This window comes from Notothenia rossii, assembly GCF_949606895.1.
Source record: "Notothenia rossii genome assembly, chromosome: 5".
Taxonomy (NCBI): domain Eukaryota; kingdom Metazoa; phylum Chordata; class Actinopteri; order Perciformes; family Nototheniidae; genus Notothenia; species Notothenia rossii.
This window is the reverse complement of record NC_136903.1, coordinates 20,025,942-20,048,675: the sequence shown is the minus strand read 5'-3', so window position 1 is coordinate 20,048,675 and position 22,734 is coordinate 20,025,942. Positions and strand designations below refer to the sequence as shown.

Below are 22,734 nucleotides of genomic sequence, written 5' to 3'. Positions count from 1 at the left end.
CAGCAGGTAAAGGCTTTGGCAAGACTTACATTTAGCTTGGATTTACTGTACTAAAAATGGAGATTTACCATTCTGGATGCCAAACACAAACAGGTTGGCCTGTCCTTGTGGAGCCACGTTTCCACCCACTGTCTGGAAAAGCTGCTCCGGGGGCTGCTGGCCAGGGTTGGCTACCACCCCCACACTGCCCTGGACCACAAAGATGGTTGTGCCAGGGGATGGAGCCTGGTGGTTCAGCTCCTGTGAGCCAATAGAGCTCTGCAGGCTGGACAGAGATGTCTGAGGCAGGAACAGCTCCACAGGCTGACTGCTCTGCACGCTGCTGGAACTTAGTCCCACTTGCATTGGCTGCTGTTCCTGGAACAGGCTTTGCTGCCGGTTCTCAGCGGAGGACACGTTTCCTCCACCTGAGGAGCTCTGGTCCTGGAAGGACATGGGCTCTGCTGGGTCAGGCAGCTGGATTCCAACGCTAATGCTCCCCATCTGGGAAGGGCCTTGTGTCTGGGTGCTGAAGAGAATAGTTGGGGGAATAGCCTGGGGGTCAAGATCTGTGGTGCAGAGCAAGAGACCGGTCTGCTGGGGTTGGGACAGCTGGCTCTGAGGGACGGTGTTAGGCTGGGAGTGGTTCTGGATACTCTGGAACAGGGAGCCCTGCTGGCCCATTGGAAGCTGCGGTTGCTGTTGTTGGTTCTGCTGTGGAGACTGCTGCTGCTCCATTGGAGTGCTCTGCTGCTGCATCTGGGAAAGCTGAGCTTGGGGTTGGTTCTGAAACATTACGACAGACTGGGGCTGGCTGTTGGAGGTCTCCATGGAGGAGATGAATGTCAGCTGTGGTTGCTGTTGTTGGGGCTGAGGGTTTGGAGACAGGTACAACGTTGACCCTGTAGGCTGCTGCTCTGAGCTGAGACTGCCACTGGTCAGAACTGTTAGTGTGTTCTGAAGCAGGGCAGCCTGGACCTGCTGTTGGGGGCTCTGGGTCTCAGCGAGGGGCCGCGGCGATTGAAAGAGCTGCTGTGGGGGAGATGTGTGGGAGGGGGGCTGTGTTGGGAAGCTGGTCTGAATGGTGAGCAGCTCTCCAGTCTGTTGAAGCAGGGACACTGGCTGCTGGACCTGGGGAGCGGAGTGGATTTGGGGCTGAAGCAACTCTGCCTGAAGGTGTTGCTGTAAATTCTCCAACACCTGCTGCTCCTGCAGTTGTTGTTGCAAGTTGCTCAACGCTTGATTTTGCTGCTGTTGTTGTTGTTGTTGTTGTTGTTGCTGCTGCTGCTGCTGCTGCTGCTGCTGCTGCTGCTGCTGCTGCTGCTGTAGCTGATGTTGCTGTAAATTGGTAAGTATTTGATTTTGTTGTTGCTGATCCTGAAGTTGGATGCTGTTGAGGACTTGCTGTTGCTGATTCTGCTGCAGATGTTGTTGCTGCTGAATATTCTCTATAATGTGCTGCTGCTGCAGTTGCTGCTGGTCTTGTGGCTGTAATATAAGTTGTTGTTGTTGGATCTGCATGTTATTAAGACCTTGCTGCTGAAGGTTACCAAGGATTTGATGTTGCTGCAGGTGTGGATGCTGTTGAAACTGTTGCTGTATTTGTTGTTGTTGTTGTTGTTGCTGAATCTGCTGTTGTATCTGTTGTTGTTGTTGCATCTGTTGTTGTTGTTGCATCTGCTGTTGCATCTGCTGCTGTTGCATCTGCTGTTGTTGTTGCATCTGCTGTTGCTGTTGTATTTGTAGCTGTTGCTGTGTTGATAGTGTATTATCTGTGTTTCCCAATCTAAGGCTATTCATGTTCTCCTGGACGTGCTGCTGGAGGGTGTCTGCAGAGGGGGTGGGGCTGTACAGCACAGAGTTGAGGTGCTGCTGGGCTACAGCCGCCTCCAACACTTGCTGGAAGGTGGTGTTTCCTCCCGCCTGTAGCTCCCTTACTGCCCTCTCCATCTGGGTCACCCCATCCTGGGGGAATAGGGGTACCTGTGACTGCTGGGGCTGAGAGGGAGTCGCTATCTGGGACATGGCCAAGACTACGACCCCTCCGCTACTATTGGAACTCTCAGGAGGTATGCTGTCCTGAGGATCTCTGAGAAATTGCTGAGGGACTTCTGGTGTTACAGGGGGGATTGTGGTATCGCCCTGCACTGGGAACGAGGTTGTGGGGGTAATGTCTTGCTTCTGTATGGGGCTGAGAGACTCAAGGCTAGGAAAGACAGGGGGCACCTGGGAGAGCTCCACGTCTTCAGGTTGTAGGGGCATTGGGCTCTGAAAGGACTCTCCACCTGGATGAGGGTTAGAGCTGAGCTCCAGTGTCTGCTGCACCACGACAATAGGGTCAGGGGATGGCTAAGAAAAAAGAGGGGACAAATATATTACCGTCTGCAATTCTGAAGCAGATATTTTGGTCATGCTTTCTTGAGAATGAATTGTACTTTACCTTAAAGACATCTGTGGGAGTTGGATTGCTAGACACTTCCATTGGTGTGTCCTCTTGCCGTTTGGAAGGAGGAGCGGAGCTGTCAGTTTGCTCAGAAGATACAGATTTGATCTGGCAATCAAATATACACGTGCTGACTAGAGAGGGTCCCTCTGTTTTTATTGTCCGGATTTCTGAGTTATCAGCTGTGGGTGATGGAGGAAACACAGGATAGATATTCCTTTCTCATTAATGAATGCTTGCAACCTCTCACAGAAACATATTTGCTGTAACTTCTATTCATACAATGATTCATACGACCAATACAGGTAACTTTAGGTTCAAACAGTATAATACAATGCTCACATCATCTTCAAAATAGGACTAGTATAAGCTTGAGCGAGTGGCTGTACCTGAGTCTGGAGTGTAGGTGAAGGGCTGGGCCTCATGTGATCTACCAGCATTGGTCATCACGTAGATTCCCACAGAAACGGGAGAAGTGATTGACTGGTTTTGGAACGGAGGGACTGTCACTATCAAATGGTTCTGAAAACAGAAGACATCAATGAGAACAATCACCTTTGAAGTCAAATCGTATGCATGGTCAATGTGAGCATCAGAGTATAATGTCCTTTAGCTGCATTTACCTGGTGGAAAAGGTCCATGTCAATCTTAGCCTCAGCTTGCCAGGAATTATCATCTGCAAATACAAACAAAAATATGTTTCTTTTAACGCCCATCAGAGGTATAACGCTCAGAAAGATATCCATAGAGATGAGAGATACAAATAGAACAACCAGTTTGCTTCAGCACCTGCAATATTCTCCTGAAAAATAACTTTGGTTCCTTTGAGGAAGTTCTTTCCGATGATAAAGACTTCATCTCCTCCTCTCGCTGAGCAGCTGTGAAGACTCTTCTTCAGGATCTCTGGCACTCCTGCTGGTTGGGCTGGAGAATGACAGAAGTGTTTGATCATTAAAACTGACATGACATATTAGCTAGTAGGGGTGTAACGCTATACGTACCCGTACTGAATAACCCTTCGGTTCGGTACACATGTGTACCGAAGTGTACCGAACGAATATAACGTTAAACGTAAAAAATTGAGAACGTGAACAACTTTTTGGAAGTAATCTCAGGTGCTGCGTCGCAGCATTCAGAGTAATTTGCTCACATTGGGTTCAACGCGTCATAGAGCGAGCAAGTCATTTCATTGGACGAGAGGCATACTATGAGAGCTGGTCAGAGGGATGCGTTCAAATGTAGTCAGTAATTTGAGGAACTGTCGAAATGGCGAACGCAGATAAAGTTGAGCTCGAAAATCCTCCAGCATCATTGAGGTCTCCGGTTTGGGAACATTTTGGTTTCGCAGTTACGTACAAGGATGACGGACAAAGACAGGTGGACCGAACCAAAGCTGTTTGTCGGCATTGTTCAACTAAAATTGGTTACGCGGCTGGCAATGCATCAAACTTGCACACTCATTTGAAAAGGCATCACCCGAACGTGAATATCACCGATACCAAAAGAAAAAAGACTGAAGTGCAAACCCAACTCCCACTAGCATTTAAGCCTCCACCACTCGCAAAACGTTCAGACCGAGCCAAAGCTATTACAAACGCCAAATATCCTTATGTTGCCATGTTAGCAAAGCGCTACCTGGCTGTATCTGCTACCTCTGTCCCTAGCGAGAGGGTGTTCTCCACAGCAGGAGACATTGTTAGTGCCAGCAGATCTGCCCTTTCGGCAAGCAATGTGGACAAGCTCATTATTCTTTTAAAAAACATTAAAATACAATGACAAGCAAGTTATCATGTCAAACTGGCTGCTTAGGTACCAGTACAGTACAGTTCAAATACAGATGATTTCAGTTCATCGAAATGCTGCACCTTAATGTTTATTTTATTATATTTTGTATTTATTTGAGTGAATATTCACAGTTTAATAATAATTAAAAACCCAAAACTAATAGTTTATGTTTTGTGAGTACTAGTACAGTAAAGTTAAAATACAGATTATTTCAGTTCATCGAAATGCTGCACCTTAATGTTTGTTTTATTATATTTTGTATTTATTTGAGTGAATACATTATTCACAGTTTAATAATAATAAACTACACGGACCACTATTGCGGTAAGCATGTTGTAACTTCCGGTTGTTGTTGTCATCTCCGGGTATCCCGTGTGCCTGTTCTGTTGCTGATAGCTTATTATCTTAACTTAATCGATCGTTTTAAAACTCTTGATCACGGCAACTGACGTTGTAATCACACGTTACTACAGTTTAAGCACTCACAAACTCTCCTTCTCTTAGCGACTGTAACTCCACAGTTGCCTACACTCTTTTCGGGTTTGCTAACGGTAGCTACTTTAGCTTGATAGGTAGCCATGGCTCTTTCCCCACCCTCGGGTGCTATTTCCTGCTCTAACTGTCTCATGTTTGGTTACTTCCCTACCTCCTTTACTGGTACCGATACATGTGTTAAATGTAGTATAGTTGTTAGGTTGCCCTTACGAAAATTAACTATAGTATTACTATAGTATACTATAAGAGTTGTATAGTATCCTATAGTAAGTTTGTAGAGTTCTATAGTATTTTTCACCAGCTATCATATTACTATAGTCTTTTCTGTAGTGCCATTTTACTAGCTATAGTAGCCCTATAATATTTCAATAGTAATACTATGTATCTAGATCTTTGTAGTATTCCTATATTATTTTAAATAGTATAACTATAGTATAATATATAGTGTTTCTGTATTTGTTTTTTGAACACACTGTAGACCACTCCTATAGTAATAGCATGATATTGTCATAGTGAATGCATATTATTATATAGTGTTTGTAAAAGTATTACCAGTGTTTTTTTTGGTGTTTCTGTATTACAGTAAGACTATATTATTTTAAATAGTACTACTGTAGTATAATATTTAGTGTTTCTGTAGTTGTTTTTTGAACACACTATAGAACACTCCTATAATAGTATGATATTGTCATAATGAATGCATATTATTACCATAGTGTTTGTTAAAGTATTACACTCCTAGAATGAATGTGTCATTTTTTTTTTACACACTGCTGTGTCAAAGGCAATTCAACACATTCAGTGTCATTTCTGAACTATTTTACACACACGTGTGTACATAGAAAACTTAAAAATGCACATAGTCAACACATTAGTGTTGACTAACACTGGGCTAACATTGGGCTAACATTGAGCACTAACATTGGGCACTGTCCTGCCCAATCACGGTTGAGTTATTTCAAATGTATCATTATTCAACTGTCCAACTGTCAATCAAATGTCCCAACTGCCATTTCACCTCTGGCTGCTGTGGAGGATGGATGTCAGCGGAGGAGAGTCTAACTCTAGGTAAGTTATAGAGAAACAAAACGTTTTTAACAAAGTGAACAGATATATTGTCATAATGTGAGCAAGCTAGGGGTCTAAATACATATTTTTAAACTTAAATAAATATGTTTTGCCAATGTTGAACAGCTAAGTATAGTTTGAGTTTAGCTGCCTGGATGACAATTATTTTCCTTTAGGCCGTTCTTCTTCTTTTTTATTATATTTATCTTATGTAACTTAGCTTACACTCTTTTCTGTGATCATTATTCAATCGGCATTATATTGATAGCATTAGCAGCTATATGTTTAATGCTATCTAGCTACTTTGGCTAGGTTTCATTGTTCGGCCAGATGTGGCGAGAAAGTGCAAGTGAGGCTGCGTTAATATACAGTCTCTTACAGTGCAAATACGTAACTTACTCGCACTTTTCTGAAGCACCGGATCTTCAGCCTGTCCGAAGAGAAGTCTGTCAAACTCAGGTATACATGTACCATGCTTGTTAAATTGTGTTTAAAAAAATTACACAGACCAGAACTTTACTTTGTGCTGTGCTTGGTCTTATTGTTTTGTTCAGCCAAGAACCAGTCCTTCTGAATGGCCTAACTGATCTACTTAAGAAGAAAATTCCAGAAGTATTTGATGAACTGCAAAATGGCGTTCTTACCAAGAAGACCAGCCTCAAACTTGTCAGAGTTTGCATCTCTGACTTGGTAGAGAGGCATGGGTTGTAAGTATATAAATGTGAAATGTGTTTATACTGTATATAGGGGTTGGGACACTTTTTCCCTTAATTTAATTGCCCAACCATTTCTGTTTCAGGCCTGAAATTGTTCTTGTAATTTTTTTACATTTAAGTTATTCGTATTCATATTCTGTGAACAATGTATTTTATTTTGTTAATAAAGTCCCTATCTTTCAAATTGAAACTGCTCTGCTTGCTAACTTTTATTTGTTGATACCATACTTACTATAGGGATGAATACATCATTATTAAAGCTAATTAACTATAGATTCACTATAAGATCACCATAGCCAACTCTATAGTATTACTATAGTAATTTTCTGTAGTAGTGAAACTACAGAAATAATATAGAAAGCACTATAGTGATACTACATAAAACTCAATAGTATAGCTATAGTAATTTCCTATAGTGGCCGAAAAACCATAGAAATACTACAGGAAACACTATAGTATAACTGTAACTTCACTATAAGATCACCATAGCCAACTCTATAGTATTACTAAAGTAATTCTCTATAGTGTGTCCCAAAACACCATAGAAATACTATAGCAGTTTTTGGTGGTATTTCTATAGTAATTCTTAATAGTAATACTATAGTGTTTTTTCGTAAGGGTTGAGGCGGGAATCATAGCCATAGAAGCCCGGCTCCGCATTTTAGAAAATAACTCAGCTACAGTAAAGCCCATGTTAGCTGGTGCGGACCGGCAAAAGGTAGCTCCTCTTAGCCGTCCCCCGGCAACTCCCGAGCAGCAGGGAGATTGGGTGACTGTTCAGAAGGAGCATAACGCGAAACCCGCAGGTCCCCACCAACCCGTTCACGTATCTAACAGATATTCCCCACTCAGCGAGACACCCGCTGAGAAGCCAACTCTGGTTATTGGTAGCTCTATTATGAGACACGTGAATTTAGAGACCGAAGCGTCCACAGTCACATGCATTCCGGGGGCCAGAGCGGGCGACGTTGAGGCGCATCTTAGACTGCTGGCTAAAAATAAACGTAAATACAGTAGGATTGTTATTCACGTCGGTGGTAATGATGTTCGTTTACGCCAATCAGAATGCACCAAACTTAATGTGGCGTCGGTGTGTAGTTATGCTAGAACAATGTCGGACACCTTAATCTTCTCTGGTCCCCTCCCCAATCTGATCAATGATGACATGTATAGCCGCATGTCATAATTTCAGCGCTGGTTGTCTTGGTGGTGCCCAGCAAACAATGTGGGCTTCGTAAATAATTGGACAGCCGTCTGGGGAAAACCTGGTCTGATTAAGAGATACGGCATTCATCCTACTTTGGAAGGTGCAAATCTCATTTCGGCAAACATTTCAGGGCTTTGTGGACTTAATCCATGACAAACTGGAGTTGAGACGAGGAGGCAGAGTCGCAGTCTTACACGCTTCTCTGCGCTCTCTCCTAGGCAGTCATCCATAGGAATCCAGAACCCAATAAAATACCCAATATTAACGGTGTGTGTTTCTGCCCAAGGACAATTTAAGGTAAAACCTAATAGAGGTGTCATACATAATAACCTAATAAAAGTAAATGTAACAACTACTACAGTGCAACAAAACAGGAAGATTAAATGTGGTCTCCTAAACATAAGATCTCTAGCATCTAAAGCAATATTGGTAAATGATTTAATATCAGATTATAATATTGATATATGCTGTCTCACTGAAACTTGGTTGAGACATGAAGAATATGTCAGCATAAATGAGGCCACTCCACCCAGCCATATCAATACTCATATTGCCCGAGGCACGGGCCGAGGAGGTGGAGTTGCAGCAATCTTTGACTCAAGTTTACTTATCAATACTAAACAAAAATTAAATTATACCTCCTTTGAAAGCCTCATTTTCAGTCTTACGCATCCGACCTGGAAAACTTTGCAGCCAATCTTATTTGTTACAGTGTACCGTGCACCAGGTCCTTATTCAGAATTCTTATCAGAATTCTCTAAGTTTTTATCAACTTTGGTACTTAAAACAGATAAAGTAATTATCGTAGGTGACTTTAATATTCATGTTGACGAAGATAAAAATAGCCTTACTGTTGCATTTAACTCTATATTAGATTCTGTTGGTTTCTGTCAGAGTGTAAATAAACCAACCCACTGCTATAATCACACTCTTGACCTTGTTCTGACTTATGGTATTGAAATTGAGCAACTATTAGTCGAACCGCATAATCCTGCCTTATCTGACCATTTCTTAGTAACTTTTGAAGTACTGTTACTAGACTACAAAGCATTAGCCAAAAGCTCCTGCAGCAGAAACCTATCCGTTAGTGCTATAGCCAAATTTAAGGAAGAGATTCCACCAATACTTAACTCGATAGCATGTCTGCATGTAAGGGAGGAAACTTATACAAAATGTACACCACCTCAAATTGATCATGTTGTTGATAGTGCTACAGATGCGCTGCGAATAAAATTAGACTCTGTTGCTCCTTTGAAAAAGAAGAAAATAAAACAACATAGATTAGCTCCATGGCATAATGCCGAAACCCGCAAAAGTCGAGACAACTTGAAAGGATATGGCGTTCCACTAAACTTGAAGAATCACATTTAATTTGGCATATTACTCTCAATGAATATAAGAAAGCACTGCGTAAAGCGAGAGCAGCCTACTACTCTTCATTAATAGATGAGAATAAGAATAATGCAAGATTTCTTTTCAGCACTGTAGCCAGGCTGACAGAGAGCCACAGCTCGACTGAGCCTTCTATTCCCATAGCACTCAGTAGTAATGATTTTATGTGCTTTTTTAACGATAAAATTGTTACTCTAAGAAACAAAATCAATGACCTCTTGCCTTTGACCAGTATAGTGTTATCAACAGCTCCCGGAAACGTAAGTTCTAATATTACACTAGATAGTAAACTAGAATGCTTTTCAGCCATAAACCTTGAACAATTAAATTCAATGATTCTCTCTTCTAAACCATCAACGTGTATCTTAGACCCGATTCCAACTAAGCTGTTAAAAGAAGTTTTTCCATTAATTAGCACTTCTTTATTAAATATTATGAATATGTCTTTATTATCAGGCTATGTTCCACAATCATTCAAAGTAGCAGTGATAAAACCGCTTCTTAAAAAGCACAACCTCGATCCAGATGTTTTAGCCAACTATAGACCCATTTCTAATCTTCCGTTCCTCTCAAAAATTCTTGAGAAAGCAGTCGCAAAGCAGCTGTGTGATTACTTAAAAAACTATGATTTATTTGAAGATTTTCAATCTGGCTTTAGAACACAACATAGCACAGAGACAGCTCTGGTTAATGTCACAAATGACATTATAATAGCCTCAGACCAGGGACTTGTCTCTATTCTTGTCTTGCTCGATCTTAGTGCTGCATTTGATACTATCGACCATGATATCCGATTGCAAAGACTAGAGCACTTAGTTGGCATACAGGGAACTGCTTTAGGCTGGTTTAGGTCCTATCTATCTGAACGCTCTCAGTTTGTACGTGTCAACGATGAATCTTCCATGGAAACCAAAGTTAGCCATGGAGTGCCACAGGGCTCAGTGCTTGGACCTATTTTGTTCACACTATATATGCTTCCGTTAGGCAATATTATAAGGAATCATTCTGTAAACTTCCATTGTTATGCGGATGACACTCAACTATATTTATCAATCAAGCATGATGAAATTAATCATTTAAATAAAATTCAAGACTGCCTCAAGGACTTAAAAACGTGAATGACCTTACATTTTTTGATGTTAAACACGACCAAAACTGAAGTTATTGTACTTGGCCCGAAGAATCTACGAAACAAATTATCTAAAGATATACTAACTATGGATGGCATTAATTTGGCCTCCAGTGAGACTGTAAGGAATCTTGGTGTTATATTTGATCAGGATTTATCCTATAACACCCACATAAAATCAATTTCAAGGACCGCCTACTTCCATCTACGTAACATTGCAAAAATCAGGCAGATCTTGCCTCAAAACGATGCAGAGAAACTAGTCCATGCATTTGTTACTTCAAGGCTGGATTATTGTAACTCCTTATTATCAGGGTGTACCAAGAAGTCAGCCAAGTCGCTTCAGTTGATTCAAAATGCTGCAGCTCGTGTACTAACCAGAGTTAGGAAAAGGGACCACATTACTCCTGTTCTGGCTGCCTTACACTGGCTCCCTATAGAACACAGGATAGAATTAAAAATTCTTCTTCTCGCCTACAAAGCCCTTAATGGGCAGGCGCCATCTTACCTTAAAGAACTCATTATACCCTACTGTCCTACTAGGGCATTGCGTTCCAAGAATGCAGGGTTGTTGGTTGTTCCTAGAGTCTCTAAAAGTACAATGGGAGCCAGAGCCTTTTCTTATCAAGCTCCACTTTTGTGGAATCACCTTCCAGTTTGTGTTCGGGCGGCAGACACCCTATCCGTTTTTAAGAGTGCGCTTAAGACCTTCCTTTTTGATAAAGCTTATAGATGGGCTGATTAGATTCAGTCCCTAGTTTAGCTGATATAGGCTTAGTTTGTCGGGGGACATCTTACTTCTTCCTTCTCTCTGTCTATACCTGTGTACTCTCATGTTCCGATTAACCCAGCTTCCCCAAATTTCTTTCTTTTTGGTGTCTATATACGCCGGGATCCGGAGTCATGGATGATCCTGCGGTCCTGCGTCATGGATCGCGAGTCCTGGATCTTGAGTCGTGGCTGTGGTCCTGGATCATAAGTCCTGGATGGATATCCTCGTGGATTCATCTTCCTATTATACACACATGCATTTCCAAACATTTGGACTACCTATGTTGCAAATGTATTATCTTTTCAATTTACACACGGCATCTATTGCACGTCTGTCCGTCCTGGGAGAGGGATCCCTTCTCTGTTGCTCTCCCTGAGGTTTCTCCCATTTTTCCCTTTAAACTGTGGGTTTTCTCTGGAAGTTTTTCCTTGTACGATGAGAGGGTCTAAGGACAGAGGGTGTCGTATTGTCATACTGATATTCTGTACAAACTGTGAAGTCCACTGAGACAAATGTAACATTTGTGATATTGGGCTATATAAATAAACATTGATTGATTGATTGATTGATAAAAAAAAACAAAACAAAAAATGTGTTTTGTTTTGTGAAAAAAAATTCTGCTGTACCGAAAACGTACCGAACCGAACCGTGACCAAAAAACCGAGGTACGTACCGAACCGAAATGTTTGTGAACCGTTACACCCCTATTAGCTAGTATTTGACAAAAAGCATAGAAAGAATGAAGAAAAAATAAATGACAGAAAGTTCTCTATGATCTGAGGAGAACGATGTCTCCATGTCCATAAGCTTAACACATCAAATCCTTATTTTGAATTAACCTCATGAAGCCTGTTGGTGGTTCCTATATTTTTGGCTTCAGACTAATGATAAGAGTTGCTTTTATGAGATAATTTTGGATTTCTTATTGTACTTTCACTACTCACTGCAGAGGATGGGTGAAGAGGTGACCTGTAGAGTAAGGACGGATCCATCAGGTTGGGGGATGTTGACTCTGAACGCCAGCCTGGCTCGTGTGCTCTTCTTCTTGGACCCTGCCACACCGATACGGGCCTCCACGTCTGCATTACGCAACTTCAAAATACCTACACGGTCCACCCTGCAGAAACACCACGGGTTGAAGAATACATGAGAAGCATGCAAGGAACTTCTCAAATATCAACACTGTGAAGTATTATCGGATACTTTTCCACAAAATATTCCCCCCTTACGCGAGTGTCATTTCACTGCTGGGCTCCAGAGGGATCTCGATAACAGTGGTGCCTTCAATGTCCACCTCCTTGCAGGCAGTGGTGTTGCGCCCTGTTACTCTGCATGCCTGGTAGAAACCGTGAGGCTTCACTCTGCCGGCATCATTTGCTACAAACACCTGTAGCACAACTGGTTCATTCACACCTTCCAACTGGGGATAAAGCAAAAGAGATTGTGTGTAAACAACTTTTAATTTACCCTCAAAACACTGGCAGATATCTTCATGTTTATTATGGACACAAAAACACATGTTCAAGCAGGAAGACATAATAAGCCTCAGGAGATTTAAAGAGATAGACTTGATATTTGGTTCTGCAAGAGATCCCATCTTGATGTAGAACTTTTTAACAGGGTGTGGATGTTAATCCTAGTGTTACACTGTGCACAGGTCAAACATGGGAAATTCCCATGGCCCAGGAGGTTTATAACAATCAGCCGTAAATAAAGTGTAACACACATCTTAATGTCATACGATAAGAGATAAAGTGGCAGCCAACACCATTTCTGAGTCCCTCACATAGAGGGGTTTATGGGTTGTTTCTATCTAGGATTATCATTTAATTCATAATGTTCCGAACCACATGATCATCACAGCCTTGATCTCTAAATATGGTGTAAACAAGTATTTACATATTTACAAGTATTTGGCTTCTACTGAAAAAGTGCTAGTTTTGTGCCCATGATAACAAAGAAAACCCTTTAGTGCTAATGTCTGGGTTTTGTTTCTATTTGCCCTTTCCAAATGTGCATCTGATACATTATTTAAGTTTTGGAGCTGCTACATCCCAGCGCTGCTCAACACAGCCAGCTTAATCTGCGGGACACTAAGCAGCCCCAGTGGAGCTGTCGAGGGTTAAGTGCCTTATTGATGAATAAAGGGCACTTTCCTGCAGAGATTCATAAGTAAGAGCTAAAGTCACCACAGTATGATCTAGTTTAAAGTTATTAGCCTTCAGAAAATTAGGTCAGGTGTTGATTTGTAAGATAATTATGTACTACCCAGAATACAGAATTCTACCATTGTGAAATAAAGCTTAATAGCTCAAAACAAAAATGTGCTAATGCGTCGCTTTGGATAAAAGCATCAGCTAAATGTAATGTAATGTATTCGTTAGTTAGCTAATGTTTCTGATGCGTTTGAACAGGCATGAGATTTCTACTGTGTCCTGTGTAGTTTTGGCCTTATTCAGTCACTTCCTACATAGGTGTTAAGATGTTTCCTGTGGCCTTCTTTGCACCTTGACAGTGGGGAATCCCTGCTGAGTGCGGTCTTTGACAGAACCTCTGCTGCCCTCGGTCAGATAGCGAGCTCTGTGCTGGGTCTCTGGCTGCACCAGGATCTTCAGCTCCTTCCCATCACTCCTCTGGGGGTACTGAGTAGACAGTGACCCACCCTTCACTGCAGTTCCTGACTCAAGAGAGCTGCAAGTCAACAAAAAATAACATAACATTAATAACACTCCAAGAAATGATATTATCCCAGACAGAACAAAACTAAATGACCTTAACTGTATTCCAAAAGAGGGACATGGGAGCTCTGAGTTAACATGCGGACAGAATGGGCATTGAGCAAGGGTCATCCCACCTGGGACTGGTTTTGTCTGTGCCCAGCTGGGACAGGACAAAGTGAGGGGCCTTTGCGCTGCCAGCATCGAACACGTCCATGCTGTCCTCTGGATGGGCAGGTTTGGGCCCAGGCCGCTGGCGGGGGGTGCGTTTCCTAGACTTGCGCGGCACCTCTGTGTTGTCGTTGTAGGAGACGGAGCTGATCAAGCTGAAGTTGGAGACAGAGTCGTCGGCCCACATGCTGCTGCTATGCTCCGAGTCTGGACCCGTTGGAGCGGACACTGAAGGCTCCTCTTGGCAGGACATCTGGCTGTCGTCAAAGAGGTCCTCGGGCGGGGGGGATATGTTCAACACAGGCCTCCGTTTGGACGGGGTGTTCTGAGGCTGCTGGACTCCTGGCCCTGACAACACTGCTGACCCTATGTCTCCTGCTGCAGTGTTTGCTCCTCTGCTGGGGGCCGACACAGCACCCTCCATACCTTGAATCTCTGCAGCTCCATCTTCTCCAGTGGAGTGGAGATGCTGGGGGGCCTTGAGATGGTCTGAGGAGGAGGTAGAAGAGCCAGAGGACGGGGCTCCCATAGCCAGGGAGGAGGAGGCCAAGGGGCTCGAGGTGGAATAGGTGGCATCTGTGGTAGTATATACAGATACATAAGTTAGTTGAGATGTTCGGCGCAGTGCAGGCTAGCAGTCCCATTCAAGCAGCTGAATTTGTGCATGATTTGTATTGATTTCCCCTCTTCCCAACTCTAATTTCAACAGTCTGTAGTGGGTTATATGCTCTCACTGTGCATGCGAGAGCCGTCAAGCATTGATTAAATATTCTGAAGTTAAAGTTGAGAAGGGTACTTTAGCTCCCACAAGGTTTTGATTCCTACGAAACCTTTCTCAATTAAAATCAATGTGACAAAACCGACATGCTTTGTTTACAAAAACAAAAGCAAGCTACAAATTGTTACATACACATTGCCAGAAAGAAACAGAACAAAAATCTGATCAAACTTTCTAGTACAGCCAAATTTGCAAGCTGGTAATGAGGCCAAATTAAATTTGCCAGGGTTGTCTGGGTTACAGTACAGTTTGTGCAATGTGCATTCAGTAGTAAACAGTAGTTTGCGCATGCCAATTGGAAGATTTAGTTGGGACTGAGCGTAGCCATGGAGACAGAATAAACAAGCCTCTGACCTATGGAGCAGTGAACTGCAGACCATTTTATATGCAGACACTCCCTGCCTCAGAGGGAACTTCCTGCAATAAAAACGAGACAGCCAATGAGCAACAAGAGAGCTGATCATTCAAGATTCAACTTCTGTCAATCAGTAAATTGGATGAATTCATAAACTGAAGAAGGAGTAACTTTTGAAGTTGATCATTTATAGACAGCACGAGAATTAGGTTAAGGATAATCTGACAAACATAACATTAGTCATGCTTTTGATCAGCACTGCTTAGGGTCAGCTGAGTCAGACAGGGTAGTTAAAGCTAGGTTAACAAAAGTGCTCTCTCAAACACTGTAGACCAGTTAATTCCTTCAGAGCTTTTAGCTGATGTTGGTCATCGTGAACCATGATCCAAGATCTGACCATATTTTGCTAAATTAATTTAAAAGACAGTCCAATGATTGCTAGGGGCAACTTCACTGTTTCATAAAGAGAGAGAACCTTCATATTTACTCAGAATATCGGCTGATTACAAACAAAAGTTTGAGACCTCTATCAATTATCCGATGACCTACTGTTGTATGCGTGTGTTAAAGATAGTGTGTGAATGACAAATGTGCATAGGCTGTTTCAGGCACTTAATGAAAACAAAACTTATAAAAACTATATTGACAACTTCAGAGAGTTAAACTGATCCAGAAGTGCTAAACTCCAGACTCTGGAAGACAATCTAATACCATAACATAAAAGGATGCTGGAGAGGATTTACACTACTGGTTACGCTGCATCTCTACAAGTTAGGAAACCTGTATTTAATGGTCTAAAAAGCAAAGTGAAAATAAAAAATAAAGCATAAGCATGTAATGGGAAAGTGCGGCTAAAGAAAAGGGTGAAATAAAAAGGAACAAGCTATGTTAGCATGCTGTTATGGAGAACTTGCCATTTCTTAGAGCTGTTATTTAGAGCAAAGCTTTCCAGGAAGAGAGGATTAGGAATGATGACTATTATTACTTAGAAGCTATTGAGAATAGCTTATAGTCACTGCCACTAGATGGTATAGTTTAGTTAGATTATAAGGGAGGTTGGACTTTAACCTACATTTAGCGATTCTTAAATATATCTTCTTTTCAGCCCTCCAGTTTTATAAAGTGAACTGGTTAGGTGAAGAGCTGCAGAGCTCAATAGCCCCAACACAAATTCAAGGATGCTGCTCGGATATTAAGAAAGTACCTAACAGCCCCATGTCAAACAAGCCAACAGACAGAAGGTACTCAGATATTATACAAAACAAATTCACTAATTGGGGTTTGCTTTATAATAGAGGAATTGATAAGCCTTTTTTTTTTTTTTTTAAAAGTCCCACTTTGAAATCAGGGTAAACACTGACCCCTGATGTGAAGCACAGTAAGATTTTGAATCAGACGAAAGCCATAATGTACCAAAGTAAAAATCGAAATTATTTCAGTATTAAAATACCGTAGCTAAATATAACTATACAAGTTCATATAATATATTAAATAGGCACAACAGTTTTTATGTCAGAAACTGGTGAAAGGGTGAAGTTGCCCCCAGAAACAGATAAAAGACATTCTACTTTCTCCCCCTTCTGTCTTGGGGGTAGTTTGGCGAGGGGAAACTGACCCCGGATAATGGTTTTCATGGACTAAGCAGGTAGCTCACCTGAAGCCACGGCTGCAGAGGGGGGAGATCCCGCCTCTCCCCCACTTTGTTGGCTCATGGTGGGTGGGTCTGTCTGGGTGGACGACGGCTGGAGCTGGAGCTCTTTGGGGAGGAGGTCATATACCGACTCTGTGATAAAGAATGAGCAGGAAGAGACACATTAGGTTCTGAAACAGATATTAAATAGTTTGTTTCAGGATCGTGTAACTAAAAAAGGTTGCCAACTCTTCACAAATGTCTGTTGGCTCAGAGTTCAGAAGCTCTGCCTTAATGATGGGTGATATGGCCAAAATTGTATTAAACAAATAGGTTAATTTATATTAGGATTGCAACAAATATAACAACATTGCATGTTTTCTGGTAATTCAAAAAACAAATAGTGACATTACCACAAGGTAAGCTTTTTATTTTTGTATATTTCTGTGTGAATAAAAAAAAACTTCTGATCAGATTCTTTTGAGGTATTTGCCATCAATAAAGGCAACATTACAGTGCATCAATACATTATAAAATATGATTAAACCTTTATGATTTCATGAAAAGACTATAAAAGTATCATATAAGATTTTTCCCAGCCCTACATAAGCCGGATCAGAAATTGGAGGCCATTGAAATGCACAAACCTTATGGCAAATCAATTCACCATTTTTAAAAATAGAACTATCTTCTATTGCTGTCAGTAACTTGAGATGGTATGCACACAAGTTAAACCCCTTGAACACAGAGCCTAGATTATTATTATCATAGGCCAGAAACTGAAGCCAGTGCAGCTGGCCACTGGCTCCACAAATGCTCAGACGGCCCTGAACTCAATTCAAAAAGACCCAACTTCTCGTTTTGAATACAGTCTTTATCTTTGCCGAAAAAAATGTAATTGTGTCAAACGTAATGTATTTTGTTCTCAGTAATTGTGGTGGTCATAACAAAAATACTTCTATATTTCACGGAGGTTTGTGGTTGTTGTTTATTTTCAAAAATTGTCCAGAGCTTTCCTTTGATTTGACTGAAAGCAAACCTGGGTCTCATAATCCAAGTTTTATTTTTTCTCCCATTTATACAAAAGATACTTCTTCAGACAGTTACATAACACGGTCTATCCTATGATAAACTAAATTAGCCTCCCATGCAATTTAATGTAATAAGACCCACAGAGACATTCCTTAATATTTGATGGAGAAATGATTCCTAGAAGAGTATAACCAACCACTGCAGCTGCAGTGGAAAAAACTGTATTCGGTGGCAGATAAACACTTGATTAAGCAGTCTGGTTGCTAAGAAACAGCAGCCCATCAACACCATGACATGGATATTTAAGCTGTGCATCGGCAGCACCCGGCTTGTGTAGTAGTCACCTGATACTCAGCCATGACTTAGCACCAGCAGAACGGTAAAACTGACAAGACACATGATCTCGCACTTGTGATGTCAACGATGCTGTCGAGGCAGTGACAACACGAAATCACACAAAGGGCTACAGTACTGTAGTTTACTTAAATCAAACAAACCTTGACAATTCTTTTTCACAACTTTTAAAATAGCATAACGAGCTAAAATATTCCAATAAATCAGTCTGTCTTGGACAGTGGCCATTAAGATAATATGTATTGTGGCCTTGAAGTAAACAGCAAAGTATGCATGACCCTCACAAACACCCTCCATCTGTGTCTGTAGTGCTTTGTTCGTGGTGTGAAGAGAGAGAGTCTTTGTGCATGGATGCATTACAGAATGACTGGCAAACCGACATGACCTCAGCTCTGACTATTACTCCTTTCACACTGGAGATGTGTGCATGATGCGAGTCTACTGAGTGCGTGTTAAACCTGCCTGGAGCCCATTCATATGCAACCAGAGCTTTCACATAATGAACACATTTGATGGTCACCTTTCACAGACCCACACTATGCCTGCAGATGCAGAAGTCGCCTAACAACCAGCCCAGTTTAGGAGGAGAGTCATGAAGCCAGGTGGGATGATTGCATTGGTCGGAGGGAAAGGAGTCAACACTGGTTAAACTATGTTACTGTGCAGGTCTCAATGGGACACTCCCTCTCCTTGAGTGCTTGCTTGTTTGGTACAGGAGCAAATAAACTTACAATTGAGATCGTATTTCAAATGAATCAATAGATTTTGCGTGCACATGTTTCCTTCCTGCATACTTTATCATTTTAATACATTCTTGAAATCCAGTTGATGGGAAACCTGCCCAAATGAGTGAAACATGACAGATTTTACAGCCTCAATGTGAAAATAACTGATTCCACTGAGCTTATCAACCGCATTTGCTTGCCACACATTGAGTGTATTTGTTCATCAGCAGTAATAAGTTTAGTGTAGTTACAAATAATATTTAGTCTACTTATCTTAAACACACAAACATAATCATTCGCGTTCCATGGGTTTTTAAAAGCACAGTCTGGACTTCGCTGAGTGTTTTGAATTCACTCATGCAGCAGACTGCCCAGGAGGGAGCAGTAGGCAAAACAGTGTTTGTATATACACTGTGGCGTGGCTTTGTTTCTGGATAGAATGAAGTGCTTCCTCTGATTTACCACGCATCCTTGCAGTACAGATCAAAACAAAAAAAGGATTTATGGCTACTTTAGAAATGGCTTTAATTTGAACCGTGTAAACATTGTAAAACAAAAAGTTTGATTGATAGAGGCAACCTTCAGAAAGAGGTCCTTTACAAAAGATAATAAAATGCTTGTCTTCACTCAAAGACCTTAGTTGAAATGAAATATGAAGCTTAACTTTCCTTCTTTTTCTACCAATTGAAAACGGGACACTGACTATGTTCTGGGATCGATTTTTGGTGTGATAAGAAGTAAGATGACAAAATGTATGTGCAAAGCTCGACAAGCTCATCCAAATATGCCCATAAAAAGGGAGCTAGCAAAATGCTAGTCAGCTATGGGGCGGGCCGAGTTAACCCTACACTTAGAACAATTAAATGACCTCATCTCAAAGTTATGCACTGCTCACATTACACATGCCATATAGGTTTGCCAAACAGCAAGGTCACCATTCCATTTTTATTCTTTGCAGCTGGCTTGTGGCTACGATGGGGGATGACAGATGAATAGACAATACATGAGGGCATTGTTTTGGTTAAAAATTAAAAAAGATATTCAGACCAAGAATATGTCTCAGTGCAGAATAATGTCTCCTTTAATGACTCTCTTGAACTCGTAACAAAATGCACAAGTCATAGTGCAGAAAAATGAGCTTCTCACTGCACTCAAAGCACAAAGAATGCCTTTTTTAGGCTTTTTACACCAACCCGGTTGACTTTGAAATGCACTGGCAATGAATGACTGGACACTTTATTAATCAAAGATAGAGAAAGAAATGCTATACATATATCTAACCTTTCTAAAAAACAAACTTTAATGGTATTTATAACGTGAACTTAACTACTGTACAAGTTTTCAAAAGATGCAGTGAAGTAATGAACAGTCATGGAGGTGTCAATCACATTTTTGAGGCAGCATGTTCCAAAAGGATCATTTCTTCTTATACGTCTCAGTCGACTGACGTAAATGAGCCTAATGGATCCATTCACAGAAATTAATACATTAAGTTTAGGAACAATAATAAAACGGAAGAAGCAAACACACATTAACTAATTTCATGGATCACACGCTGAATTCTAGACATGGTAGGTTTGTTCTCTTAAAATAAAACAATAAATGACTATCAACAAATGGCTTTTTCTGATTCTACACTATTTTGTCATTCTGTGGTTGGACCAAAACTACAGAGCTGCAATACATGTCCACAATAGTTCAACACAGTGAATTCTGATCCCACACACTGTTGCGACAGTTTATGGTTCTCAAGTTGATGTAAAAGTTCCTTATTTCAAGATTGACTAAGACAATCTTTCTGGATTTTCCTTCCATCTAAATTAAAACACTTGAAAAGTGGACCACAATTAGATAATATACAAGCTTTGTCATATTATATTATAGCCATTAAAATGAACATGTAAAATCACATAACGTTTCTCCTTGAAGTTGAAGCAAAATAAATATTGATGATATCAAATATGTAACCCTTTGGCAAGTTTCCAAGAAGGACACATTTTCTTCATTAAGGCATATTTTAGACTAGAGTAACAAGATACTGTGAGTTGTAGAGGTAATAGATCCGAAGTTAATATAATAAGCCATACTTCCTCCTAAGGTTGGATGTCAATAACTAAGTCTTGCTAAAGTAAATGTGGCAATACAGAGGGGAAAGGTATCATTATTAAGATGCATTATGATTCTTACTTTTGAGGTTTCACATTTGACTAATTTTGAACCCAAATGGGACCAACTAAATGTGTATTATGGTTTACTGGCATGCCAAAAGACAATTTTGCTAGCTGTCCCTTCACTCTCTCACAGTCTGATACATGATGTCTCTCACTAGATCATTGATCAGCACTTCTGCTACCTTGACCAGCACACACCCAATTGCTGAGATATAAATAAACGGTCATCATGTGATACAGTGTGACCATATGGCAGGCTCAACTGAGCATTTCAGGGTCACATAGCAGTGCTTTCTGATAGCACATGAGCACCCTATACATAGCAGAAAGACAGATGTGAGAACAGCAGGTCCAACAGCAGGCAGCTAATGATTGTATCGGTATAAACACTATTAACCATCAATATGTGGACAACATCTAAGGCCAGGTGGTGAACTAACAGGAAACCCTTGGGTCCACTACTGTGTCCTATCAAAATGCATAAATCCATCCATCTCAGTTTACCACAGGGTTCAGTTCACAACATACAAGGCTTTCTCATGAATAAGCAATAACATGATAGATGGCGATGGCAGTGTTGAGTACCACAATCACAGTCACTTTCCCTACAAATGAAGTTGATACCCTTGTTAACAGGGAGGAAATTAACCTGCAGACAAAGTGCTGCTGAAAGCCAGGACAAATCCACTAACCAAGCTGAGACACAACGAGTCTAGCTCCTTATGGATATAGTAATACCCACCTAATAATAACAACAGTTGGCATGTATCCAAAGCCCATTATAGATTACATGTGGCACTATGGCAGCACCCCTTATCCTGACAGGCAGCCTGCCATACCCTCAGCTTGAAAGTGCCAGTGACTGCATTCTTTCTGTGAAACCAGAGAATGTGAGGAGGACAACTCTGGCTCAATTCCACACAAAAACCAAAACAACAGAAGGACTGTCATCCAACAAAATCAGACAAGGAGGATACACACAACATGCATGCTATACACTTCGTCCTTCTCTAGCGATTTAAACATGCATACACACACCTTTGCACAATCCCAGTAAGACTTTAACCACTGAACAATGTAGTGACTGGACCACACGTAGCTGTGATCGAGCATAGTGTGTACCTAACATAATACTAGCCATCAGCACAATAAACATTGATGCATTAAATCACATCAATGGAGTATAACGTGTCACTGTTATCATTAGAAGAGTAATCTGGTGTATGATGATCTTCCAAGCATCTGACATGGAAAGCTAACCAACCAGGTAATCGCCAATGCACGTATGCCAAATGCAGCTAAGTAACTAAGCTAGCTAGGCTTGCTAACAGCAGAAAAAAAGCTAACCACTGCTAGCTAGCAGCTTAACATGCGCATAAGACATTCATAATACGTATTAAACCACACCAAACAGATGACTGTCTTCATTGTAACGTTTAAGTAATAAAAGCTTACCTTTTGAATATAGGGATTTAGGAGAATTGAGGTCGAGATCCGAGCTAAGGAGGGATATAAAATCAGAGGGCATCGCAGCGCTTCATCGAGGGGAGGGGAAGCGGACACTCTTTAGGAGAAACGAAGTCGGCTGCTCCTGGCCAATAAATATTGCGTTTAACAAGCGGAATGTTTAATTTACAGAGTATAACATCGACACAGCTTTAAGACGACAAAAACAAAACTTTAAATATCAAAAAACCGTTAACTAGCACGTCTCCCGTTATGTGAGCGTCTTTGCTGCGAGGAGACACATTTCGTGCTACGTTGAGACCGTTGAGACACACACACTAACACACACACACACACACACACACACAC

At 41.2% G+C, this 22,734-nt stretch overlaps 1 protein-coding gene across 3 annotated transcripts in view; it reads right to left on the bottom strand.

The window, feature by feature from the left end:
* Positions 1-22,734, bottom strand: part of nfat5a (nuclear factor of activated T cells 5a) — a 27,036-nt gene extending 4,302 nt beyond the window's left edge. For 2 of the 3 annotated variants that reach the window (XR_013808635.1, XM_079684154.1), the window contains exons 1-11: positions 22,375-22,734; positions 16,662-16,790; positions 13,841-14,450; positions 13,494-13,677; positions 12,216-12,406; positions 11,931-12,103; positions 3,212-3,346; positions 3,046-3,098; positions 2,812-2,944; positions 2,420-2,604; positions 69-2,328 (exon numbers count right to left, since the gene is read on the bottom strand). Coding sequence is in view for 2 of the 3 variants with exons in the window: in XM_079684154.1 (XP_079540280.1) it covers positions 69-2,328; positions 2,420-2,604; positions 2,812-2,944; positions 3,046-3,098; positions 3,212-3,346; positions 11,931-12,103; positions 12,216-12,406; positions 13,494-13,677; positions 13,841-14,450; positions 16,662-16,790; positions 22,375-22,447 (4,126 nt within the window). In the remaining variant the exon portion in view is untranslated. Of the gene's footprint in view, positions 1-68; positions 2,329-2,419; positions 2,605-2,811; positions 2,945-3,045; positions 3,099-3,211; positions 3,347-11,930; positions 12,104-12,215; positions 12,407-13,493; positions 13,678-13,840; positions 14,451-15,006; positions 15,070-16,661; positions 16,791-22,374 lie in introns of those variants that run through there. The other variant, XM_079684155.1, reaches the window with a different exon arrangement.